The sequence below is a fragment of the Nelumbo nucifera genome, chromosome 5 (assembly GCF_055504915.1).
Source record: "Nelumbo nucifera cultivar China Antique chromosome 5, China Antique-T2T, whole genome shotgun sequence".
Classification (NCBI taxonomy): domain Eukaryota; kingdom Viridiplantae; phylum Streptophyta; class Magnoliopsida; order Proteales; family Nelumbonaceae; genus Nelumbo; species Nelumbo nucifera.
Window position 1 is genome coordinate 40,292,597 of NC_142653.1, and position 11,407 is coordinate 40,304,003.

The following is an 11,407-nucleotide window of genomic DNA, read 5'->3' on the forward strand; positions in this document are numbered from 1 at the left end:
AAATGGGACAATCCATGTTGTCACAATTAAATAATAAAATTAAAAAATAGATAAAATACAAAAAAATAGAAATTAAAAAAATGGGAACATTTTTAACATCATATATTTTGCATATTAAACAAGAATAAGTATGATAATTAATAAAATGATTTTATTAAACGGAAATGGAATGTAAAATTTAAAACTAATTGGAAATAAAACTATTTTCCTATTTTCACTCATTAAATATCATATCTAAGGTATATTCTCTCATTAAATCCTATATTTAACATATATTTTTCTTATCATTAAATTCTACTAACTAAATTCATAACATTAATTTTATAGTATAAAAATAAATATTTTATAAAATAAATTTAAAAACAAAACCATTTTCTTCCCACCCGGTGGTGGGTAAGCAATTATACTATATAGGGTGAAATGGGTTAATAAATAATGTCATAATTAAATAATAAAATAAATTAAAATGAAGTAAATATATAATACAAATAAAAATAAAAAGAATTGGACATATCTTTAATATTGTATATTCATTATACTAAACAAAAAAAAAGTATGAAATGTAAGAATTATTCTTATTAATGTTGAAAATGGAATGCCAAATTTAAAATCAACCTAGAAATGAAATGATGCCGTAGTCAAATAATAAAATTTTAAAAATAAAAAATACAAAGAATCACAAAAATAAAAAAATAGAGAAACATTTGGGCACATGTTATACATTTATAAAAAATAAAATATTGGGTATATATCTAATATTATACATTCATTATATTTAAAAAAATAAGTATTGTACATAATAAATAATTTTATTAATGACGAAAATGCAATACAAAATTTAATGTCAACAAAGAAATCAAACTAATTTTCTTATTGGGTGGTGGGTTAGTGGTTTGGGTCAAATGGATTAATTGATAATATGATAGCTAAATAGTAAATTTTAAAAAAATAAAAAAGTACAAGTAATCAAAAGAATATATAAAAAGTTATATTAATTATGTCAAACAAAAATGAAGTATGATAAGTAGAAATTATTTATATATTGTAGATGAAATATATAACTTAAAACTAATCCAAAAGCAAAGTTATTTTCTTATTTAGATGGTGGGTCAATGATCCAACTTTTCAAAGAAACTCATGATGTCATAATTGAATAATAAATATTTAAAAAAACATAAAACACAAAAAATGAAAAAGTGCAGAATTTTGTTGAAAACATTTGGAAACATTTCTAATATTCTATATTCATCATATTAAATAAACATAATTGTTAAAATAAAATTCATTTTTATTATGATATAAATGGAATAAAAAAGTTAATAATAATAATAATAATAATAATAATAATAATAAATTTTCACGTGCATTTAGACATTTACAATAAGCACTTACTTTTAGTTTTAATTATATTGTTACTTTTATTAATTTTTAATTTCTATCTTAACTATGAAATATCTAAAATTCAAGTAATTAATATGAAGAAAAAATTCTCACGTGCAATGCATGTGCTTAATTACTAGTAATTTAAATGTTCAGAACTAATGGATAAACTTGGGTAGTCTAATCCTGACAAGGTTGATATTTACACACTACAAAAGTGATGGAGTAGGCTGTCTCATCTTATAGGGTTGTGACTCGAAGTGTAGATATGGGTGTTTACTTGAAACACTAATTGGACAAAGTTTTAGAGTGTTTTAGGACTTTTGAATAGGTGGAATAGCTGAACCATTGCTTGTAAACCCTTGATAGTGATACTTAGATATCCAACTAAACTATTTTTGATATATCAATCAGTGAGATCCTTTTGGAGTCAACATTTGGGTATGTTGGAGCAATTAAGTGGGGTGTTTGGGCAAGTGATCGTTGTGATAGGATCAACCACTTTGTTAGACAAAGAGGATATTTGTGAACATGCCCTCTTCAATGGGTAGTCAAAACTATGGATAGTGGATTTCAGAGGTTGTTAAAATCAATTTTTGCAATATATATATATATATATATGTATGTATGTATGTATGTATAATTTATTATGAAAATATTTTCAAAATAATTCCTTCTCGGGGTCCATTGATGAAAGGGTATGAAATTGGGTTATGTGTTAAGGGAATGAATTCTTCCCTAAATTTTGGTGTTAGGTATTAATGACTCTGAAATCATGAAGTGTCTTATTAGGCCCAAAACCCTAATGGACATATAATTAGGTTAGGACCATTAGACTTGGGCTCATAGGGTGGTTTAGGCCCAAGTAATTAGTATTTCATACTAATAATTAAGTATTAGATGCCAATGTGCTGAAATGTTCAAACCCATAATGTTATAGGTGATTCACTCTTTAAGTAGAGTGAATTCGGTCTAGTAGGCCCAACTCACTTCAAGTGAGTGAGAGGGCCCAATAATAGTTCAATCCTATTGGCATATGGGTCCCATGTCATACAACAATGTCTTCTCTCTTATCCTTTGAGAAACTAAACACATATTGGCAGAGCTTAGAACAAAATTGCAAGACTTCTATTTAGGTGGCGTTTGATAACACTTTTTAGAGGTTTGGTGTCTAAAAAACTTACTTTTCAGACACTAGACTTGTTTGGTGTTGCGTCTGAAAACTGATATGAAATCTGTTTTTAGATCTAAAATTTTAAGTTCATAGCCTGGCACTTAACGCGCTTAGACGTGTTTCAGATCCAACACAAAGTCGAAAATGCCCTTCTAAAAATTTTGAAATGGCACAAATTACCCCTGTTTAACCCCAAAACCTAAGAAACCTAATTCATTTACATTTTCTCTCTTGAACAAATGAGAAGGAAGATTGTCGCCTACATCTGATTTCTCTCACAAACCTACGCATCTAAAGATTGCTCCAGATTTCATGGCCGCAAACCTTCACATCGAACGAACTGCATCTGACATTGCTTCTTGCTATATTCTTAAACTTTTAGGGTAGCACTACACAGCCTACAAAGCGGGTTGGATGCAACGGAGGAAAGGGGAAATGAACATTGTGAATCAAGAAATCAAGCTTGTCACGGAGCTTTCTCCCGATGCAGAAGGCTTGAACTTTGTTGGCTTCCATGAGTGGTGAGTCCCAGGGGCACATTGCCATGGTGACCCACAAGGGCTTCGCGTTGTTAATCCGGTCACCGTGCCGCATTGTGATTATCATCCTAGGGGCGCACCGCCGAAACCACTGATGAGCATGGTCTATGCTTTCCGATGATTGATGCATCAAAGATGTGGAACGTTTCAGGCGAGGGCGAGACAACGAGTTAGGGAACGATATAATTTTCTAAATAAATTATATTTTGAATTGAATAATTTATTTTAATCAATTATTTGAATGAGTTCATAATCCAAAACGTTTCATAATCAATTATGTGGAACCTTCGTCACCCAATTTCCAAACAAAAAAGTTTCATAATCCAAAACAGAGGATGAGTTCGACAAGCAGAGCTTGGATCATAGCTGCGAGCATTGGAGCAATTGAGGTTTTAAAGGATCAAGGTTTTTGTAGATGGAACTACGCTCTTAGATGTTTGCATCACCACACCAAGAACAATATGGGATCCTTCTCTCAGGCCAAGAAGATCTCTTGTTCCATGGTCCTAGTGAGTATGAAGTTGATGACAGATCAACAGAAGATGAAGCATTCCGAAGAATCCCTTAGAAAAGTTATGTATTTGAGTTGTTGGGGTCCCAATTGAACTCACGGTTCTATACATATTTCTTTGTAAACTAAACTAAACTCTAATGGAGAATACATGTGTTACAATTTCCTTCGTTTTTTATCGTTAAGTTTTATCTTACATCTTCTTCCTCCCACAGTCCATTCACTTTTTAAGACATGGTTTTGCATTTGTGACCAGAATTTAAGTTTTTTTTTGAATAAATTATATTTTGAATTGAATAAATTATTTTTTATTTTTTAATCAATATTATTTTGAATTGAATAAAATATTTTTAGTTTATATGAGTTTTTTTGTATTAATTATAAATTATTTTAATTTTTATTATTTTTGATTAATTTAGTATTTTTTATTAGATACTAGTTGCACATTTAGTATTTAATTATTTGTTTTTTTATTATTTATTAATTAATTACTGATTTTATTAATTATTTTCATATTTATTTGGTTTTAATTATTTTAATATTATGTATTAGTTATTAAATGTTAATTCTTAATGATTAACATTGTTAGGTATTATTTAGTAATTATTAGTGCTATTTATTTTAATATTTTTATTAGTTGTTAATTATTTTGTTTAATTTTAAAATTTTAACTATTAGTTATTAATATTAATTTCATTAATTTTTACTAATTATTTTTATCCTTATTAGTGTTAATTATTTCATTTTTATTAATTTTTGTTTGTGTTTTTTATTAAGTATTAGTAATTTTTCATAAATATTAGTTATTTTTAGTAATCATTAATTATTAGTTATTAATTTTATTAATTATTGAAATTTTATTTATTACTCATTATTAAATATTATTTTGAATTTGATAAATTATTTTATATGAAATAGTACAAATTGAGCTCAAAATTATCAAATAGTCTTTTTTAGGGGTAAAATAGTAAAATTAGAGAATTTCAGATGTTAAAGGTTTGGTCCAACACAAACAAGCTTGAGTATTCAGAGCCTCTAAAAAATAGAAAAGCATCTATGCCTCTTTTTAGATTTTAAACACTTTTAATATCTTTTTAACTTTTTAGACTTTAGATTTCAAATTTATCAAACGCCACCTTAGACTAGAAACTTGATTAGTTTTGATTTGTCAAACTGGGCTGAATTAGTGTTCTATTTAAATCCAACCAAGAGCAATTTGATTGGGACTTTTCTAGAGTCATTGGGGACTTAACAGAAGCCTATTGGCATATGGGTCCCATGCCATACAAGAATGTCTTCTCTCTTATCCTTTGAGAAACTAAACACATATTGGAAGAGCTTAGAACAAAATTGCAAGACTTCTATGATATATATCATGTACAAATTTATAAATTTTAAGTACTAAGATAATTATTCTATTATTAATATTTTATTTGTATAAACTTCTTGGGATTAAAATCATCATTTGATGTAAATTTGGATTTGATAGATTATTTATTTTATTTAGTTATAAAATGCTAATTTTAAATATTATTTCTTTTAATTTTTGGTTGAAATTGTTAATCATATATGTATTGATTGTTTGAATAAACACAAAATAAAATTTATTTTATTTCATTAAATAACACAAAAATGTGACATGGCTTAGTTGCCTAAAGTAGTATTAAGAGATTTGGTACTATCATTAATTGATCAGGATTCAAGTCACTCTACAAGTGTTAATAAATTCTTTTTAGTAGAAAACATTGGGATCAAGGGGGTTTTACGGGTGGAATGGGTCGGAACAGGTTTGCCAGAGAATGGATTTGAAAAATTGAGAAAAAAAGTTAGATGAATTTATGACAAACATGAATTTGGGGGTATATAGGCGGTTTTGAAAATGGATAGGGTAATTTTCAAAACTATCCTACCCGTTGTCATTCCTAATTCCAAATAATCATGGGATCCAGAGCCATTATAAACTTATAGTCGCTCAGTCCGGATCCGTTGGACAGAGTCGACAGACCGATCCATTGACACCCTTCTCGCCACTTGGAACTCTTGCTATGTTTGGTGTGAAGGAAAAGGTAGGGAACCTATTCCCTTCCTTTCCCTACATTTTCCTTCAAACCAAACAAAGTACAAGAGCACGCGCCAACGCCGTAACGCGCGATGGGATTTTAAAAATTACGAACACGTGTACATATCGCCTACATTACACGTGGGAGGCGGGTAAATTCGATTTGAAAGATAAAATATCACTCACTCGCTGGAAAGGAGAGACGTTGGGGGCGTAGGGGCAAAATAACTGGCGACTGGAAGGAGGAAATCTCTGAATTTTTCACCGGCGACGATCGTTCCCGCAGGTGATAACATATATTTTTTTCTCTTTCCCTTTTTTCTCCTACTTTGAATTTTTCATGGCCAAAACTCGAAGCACTTCGGTCATTTTGTTCCACGAACAGAGTTCGGCTTCCAAACTTGTTCCCCTTCCTCCTTTTCTCTAACATTTTCTTCCAATTTTTCAGGTTGGGTCGACCTCATTCACCGTTTACCTCTGTGACTTCACGGGCCAAACCCATTTTTCCAAAGGTAATAACATACCGATTGTTATGGGTAGTTTTCCTCATAAATTTTCTTTTTTCCACCAACGTAGCATGCTTGTTTTAGTATATGGGTATAGATTCCTAAGTTTTTTTTTTTTTTTCTCATTCTCTTCCCTTTTAACGTTTCCATCTTACTCGCGTTCACGCTCAAGCAATGCCTCTGACCATGAATTTCGCCACTAAACCCATGATTCATAAAATTGGTTTGGCGTGTTTTGACTTTTGATTCTGTCTTTGCTATTTTTAAATGTCTGAATCTTCTGCACTGTTTCATCTTCTGACTTGATAATGCAGACAAGTTTGCTTCTAGTTGTTGTTTGTTAGATCGGCTTGCATTCAAGCTGTTCTAATCTTTCAATCAGTTTTAGGGACAATAAACATTTCTGGGTTTGTCTGCTGGTTGGATAAATTTCAGACCCCATAAGCCAGACAGAAAAACAGAAAAAACTTAGTCAAATTAATTATCACAGAATCACTGTAACTTCAATGTTGGCACTAAATACTGACTTACCATGTTCTTTATGAGAACACTTCTCGGAGCAGCCAGCCGTTCTGTGAACCGTCCAAGTTAGAGACAAGATGGGCAATATAATCAGGTCATTTGTTTCAGCATTCAGCAATGCTGTCAGTGATATGTTTCGAGCTCCGGTCGACTTCCTCACTGGAAAGTCTTGCAGGTGCGAAATCACTGCAATTCTTCATCCCATTGGGACTAGAACTGCCACCCATACTTGCTGTATTATATTTTATTTAGATATGGAATATTTTCATTTTGTTTTTTTCAATCTTCGCTGAGTTGACTAAGATAGTTCTTTGCCTTTGATTGTCATTCAGCACAGTTTGTGGATCAACATGGGATCTCATCTGTTACATCGAGAACTTCTGCATTGCCAACCTACTCAAGATGCTTATGGTGTTGGTTCTGTTTTACATTGGTGAGTTCTAGATGGTTGGCTATATTATCCAAGAACAAATCCAGGATCCCCATTAAGTAGTTCCAAAGGCACTGTCTGTTTGCAGTGTGCATGAGAGTGCAAATGGGGTTAAGTGTAAATTCTGGTGTGCAACTCAGGCCGGGTTGGCTCTAGGGTTGCAACTTGGGTCAGATTGGGTTGGAAATTTGTTAAATTTTCAATGGTCCTTTTTAAAGCAGAAAAATTCAATGGGCCTGAACCCTAACTCAAGCCCGATGTAGTTTAAATTCTTTAAAATTGGCAACCTGATATGCAGTCCTAATTGGTTCAGATCAAGGTCAATCCTAACTAGCCCAACATATTAAAACCTCAATTCTGACTTCAAAAAAAAAAAGTAAAAAAACCTAAATCCTAACCTGATCTTCAGATTGCTGTACTCATTCCTAGCCCAACCTGATCAGAAATCACATCCTCTGTGCCCTTAGTACAGATAATTTTCTGTACCAGACCAATAGCAATCTGTCATACCAGCCTGTTCTTCCTATTTCAAAATTAAAGTGATTTTTTAAATGGTGTGGCAGATTGCTATTGTTCTGGTACAGAGGATGTGAACTCACCTGACCATGAGGTCACGTTGGCCAGGTTGGGTTCTTGTTGGACCCTTTCCAACCAAATTTACAAACATTGTCATGAGTACACACTATCATACTCATTCAAACACCATTTTGTATGAAAATGATACATAGACATCATATTATGGTAATATTTTACAATAAACAAAAACTTGTATCGATCTTTTTCTTTTTGGTATACATGTATCTATTACTATATAAAGTGGATACTTGCCTTTGAGTTCTGTATACGTTATAAAAGTTAAATCCAAATACAATATATCATATATGGTTAATACATACTTGCAGACGTGCATAGCACATGCTCTTACACTAGTTATACTGACATAATGAACAAGAATATGATTACAAGCGTAGTACACTTGGTTGGTTTGGGTTGCCTAAGGCATCAATCCAAACCAACCCTATTATTTTGGGTTCAGTTATGGGTTGGCTTTGAGTTGGCCCAACCATGTTGCAACCCTACTCCCATCCCTTTTCTTTATGGTATTGGTGCACTAATGCTGGTATAAAGATGTATAATCTACTAAATGGGGTCCTTAGATTTCTCCAAATTTCAAAACATTAACAGATGACTCCCCCCCTCCACGTGCAGTTCTTTTGTTCCTCTATCTGCTATACAAAATGGGTATATGTAGCTGTGTTGGAAGGAGCCTTTGCAAAATGACTTGGGCATTCTGTGTCACCTGCTTCTCAGCATGGGAGTATGGATGCACATTCTTGTGGGTTAAGCTTAGAAGGATTAAACGGATGAATGAAGAGCATATTAGGGACATTGAAGAGGAGTATAATTCAAGTGGTTATGAACTTGAAGATGAAAGCATATCCTATCATGTACCAAGGGGCATTGAAGTTAGGAGGACACTATCTCATCGGTCCAGGGAACACAGAAGACTGCAGTTGCAAAGGTCACTGCGGCCAAGGAGCCACCGGATAAGAGTTGGGATCAGCAGAGGTTCAGCTTACGTGAGTTCTAGAAACACAGTTAAGCATGACAGACATGTTAGAACAGTTCAAAACATTAAGGTCACTCGAACATCAAAGTTCGTTCAGAAAGGCACCAATCTTCGGCACCGAGACTACCGGAGGAGGAGATGGTGATGAGGGACTGATGAAGAGAAATCTATTGTTCAAGCTCATTTTGCACCCTACAAACAGAGAATCAGTCATTGTAAGTCTCACTAGTTAACTGTTAAAACTTTAAAGGTCCAGCATACTACACAAACCAAAGAAGGCTATAATGTTTCTACATGTAAACATCTAGGTTGGAAGTGGAAACTCCTGGCCTTGGCAAGGTCAGGGCTGAAGTGTTAGGCACAGGCCCGGCCCACAAATTTCTAGGCCTGTTGCCGGCCTGGGCCAGGCTAGGCTAGAAATGATCACCTCTAGTTGTAACCCTTAAGCTTCATTTAGATGCCCAACAAGAGGGAGTGAAATAAATTTCTTAAATTTTGTTGAAGATATCTTGAAAGTGACTTTCGATTAGCACAAGAAATTGGGAATAGCCCATAAAAGAAATTCCTGCATTCCAAATATCTTTTTCTAAATGAAATCTATATTTTTCTTGTAGTTTTAATAAAATGTAAGAGATTGAAAGTGAACTGCTAAATAAATGGCTGGTCCCTCTAGCACCTAATTTTTAATTTCTTTTCTTTTGCCTATCATGCATGTAATTCAAGATATTTTCTTTTCTTGATTTATAATTTTCATTCACTTTCAGTCTGAATCCTCTAATTAATTGTTTGTCAAATGTGTACCCATGAGCACATGAATGGTGGACCTTCCTTGAGAAGAGATACCCCATAGATCCTTCCATGAGAGAATTCCATAAACATCTATAGTTTTGTCACACAGAGCATTGACATTGAAGGCCTCCATTTGAGAACGCCACATTATGACAGTTCAGCTTTCTATGCAGTTTCAAGCATAAGCTGCAGGCAAGATGAGATCATAAGAAAGAGATGTGATTGAATGTTTGATAGTCATCCAGCTTAATTATTATAAATGCATTGTCAGTTAATGGTGTAAAGCATTTAAATGACATCCTATAACTATTGATGTAATTTCTGAACTTGGCCAAATGATTTCAATTTGACTGGATTTCTGGTGGGCTTTGGGCTCTAATATAATCACTTAGAATCCCTGAGGCCCTGAATTTATTTGGGAAGACTAGATTCCACATGTTTTAGCAAAAATACAGAAGTTTTTTTTTTTTTTTTTTTAATTTTTTGACTAAATTGGTTCTAATTCACTGCTATTGATTTGCACCTTCAATGACCATGCCAATGGTTGACAAACCGGTGTTGGGTTGCCGTCCTGTAGTTTGGTGGCGAAAGTGCAGAAATCACCTGTAAAAGAGCAGAAGGCAAGGGCCAAGAAGTCACTACCGTTTTCCCAGAGAGGAGATGATGAAGATGATGATAAGAGGGGGGCCATTATAGAAACTTAATGTTCTTGGCCCGGCCCAACAACCTATCTGATTGCACGGCTCAGTCATAAAATGTCCAACACATGAATGCAAGCAGAACAATTCATTTAGCGGGTTTTGTTCTTGGAAACTATTGGTACCAAAATCAATCCAATTCACTGATTGAAAAGGCCCATAAACAAGAGCTGACTTTTTTAGGCAAATTGCTGAAACCTCCCCTGGAGTTTCTGACCATTGCTGAAACTTTCCCTAAAGTTTGACAATTGCAATTACCTCTGTTGAACTTTCTGACACAGTTGCAAGTAGACTTCCTTTGTTAAAATCCTCTAACAAGATGCACAGAAATATCTAAAATACCCATGCAGTTATTATTCAGGCTGATTTCTACCGAGAAAACAATACATATTTTATGAATAAAAATAGAGTTTAAAGTTGCAGTTTTACCTTTGAGCAATTGACATGAAGGGCAAACTTGAAAAGTATCAATTTTGGAAAAGAGATTGGAAGGGTTTGAGGTAGTGATTGATATGAAGAGAAAATTTAGAAAATAAACATTTTGGTCAAAAGTAATTGCATGGGTATTTTGGACATTTTTGTGACTCTTGTTAGAAGATTCTAAAGGAGAGGTTCAACTTACAACTGTGCCAAAAAGTTCAGAGGATGTATTAGGATTACCAAATTTTAGAAGAGGTTTCAACAATGGTCAAAAACTTTAGGGGAGATTTTAGCAATTTATCTTTTTTTTCTTTGATAAGTGAGAGCTGACCGGGGCCAGAAATACTGTGGATTATTAGTCTCTAAATTTGTTTCTGTCTTGTATCTTAGCCTGAGCAAGATAGATTAGACGTGACTAGCAAGTAGCAACTTTCTGCATATTCATAAAAAAATGTATAATCGAAAATATCAAAGTTTTTTAAACATAAAAAGTTGGATAATATAGCAAGCCTGGGGGAAAATATTATAATAAAACTCATTAATCCCATACAATGCACATTAATGAAAAAAGATAAATAATATTGTGTTTCTTTCAAGCCTTATCCCAATTATAATCGAGAAAGGCTTTGACCAATAAAAACTTTAATGAATTGGTTACTACTTATATTTTTTAATGGGTTTGAAGGTTTTTTCTTATTTTATATTTCAAGTTACAAACCATAATTAAAAAAGCCTATCATTTCTGTAAGTTGCATCTGTGTGTGCCTGTGACCTTTTGAGAGAGAGAGAAAGAGAGATTTATTTGTCCT

The 11,407-nt window shown here is 32.9% G+C and overlaps 2 protein-coding genes across 3 annotated transcripts; both read left to right on the plus strand.

Annotated features, from left to right (window-relative positions):
• The first annotated feature begins 3,428 nt into the window (after positions 1–3,428).
• Positions 3,429–3,698, plus strand: LOC104587555 (uncharacterized). The gene has a single exon (XM_010245215.1). It carries the CDS (start codon positions 3,429–3,431, stop codon positions 3,696–3,698), a length of 270 nt encoding a protein of 89 aa, XP_010243517.1.
• Positions 3,699–5,844: 2,146 nt separating this feature from the next.
• LOC104587554 (uncharacterized) lies at positions 5,845–9,841 on the plus strand. Of its 2 annotated transcripts, XM_019196033.2 has the most exons (5): positions 5,845–5,949; positions 6,112–6,175; positions 6,733–6,866; positions 7,024–7,124; positions 8,331–9,841. In XM_019196033.2, the coding sequence occupies exons 3-5, from the start codon at positions 6,769–6,771 to the stop codon at positions 8,834–8,836; spliced, it is 705 nt and encodes a 234-aa protein (XP_019051578.1). In that variant the 5' UTR covers positions 5,845–5,949; positions 6,112–6,175; positions 6,733–6,768; the 3' UTR covers positions 8,837–9,841. The 2 variants fall into 2 exon arrangements, with proteins under 2 accessions (XP_019051578.1, XP_019051579.1); XM_019196034.2 differs by lacking the exons at positions 5,845–5,949; positions 6,112–6,175 and having other exon boundaries at positions 6,731–6,866; positions 7,029–7,124; positions 8,331–8,968.
• Positions 9,842–11,407: the final 1,566 nt, after the last annotated feature.

Bases quoted from the DNA above. Each gene is read 5' to 3' on its own strand.
- LOC104587555 (XM_010245215.1), top strand. From the start codon at position 3,429: ATGAGTTCGACAAGCAGAGCTTGGATCATAGCTGCGAGCATTGGAGCA.
- LOC104587554 (XM_019196033.2), top strand. From the start codon at position 6,769: ATGGGCAATATAATCAGGTCATTTGTTTCAGCATTCAGCAATGCTGTC. The intron at 6,867-7,023 runs GTGCGAAATCAC...ATTGTCATTCAG, and splicing joins CTCACTGGAAAGTCTTGCAG to CACAGTTTGTGGATCAACAT. The intron at 7,125-8,330 runs GTGAGTTCTAGA...CTCCACGTGCAG, and splicing joins GTTGGTTCTGTTTTACATTG to TTCTTTTGTTCCTCTATCTG.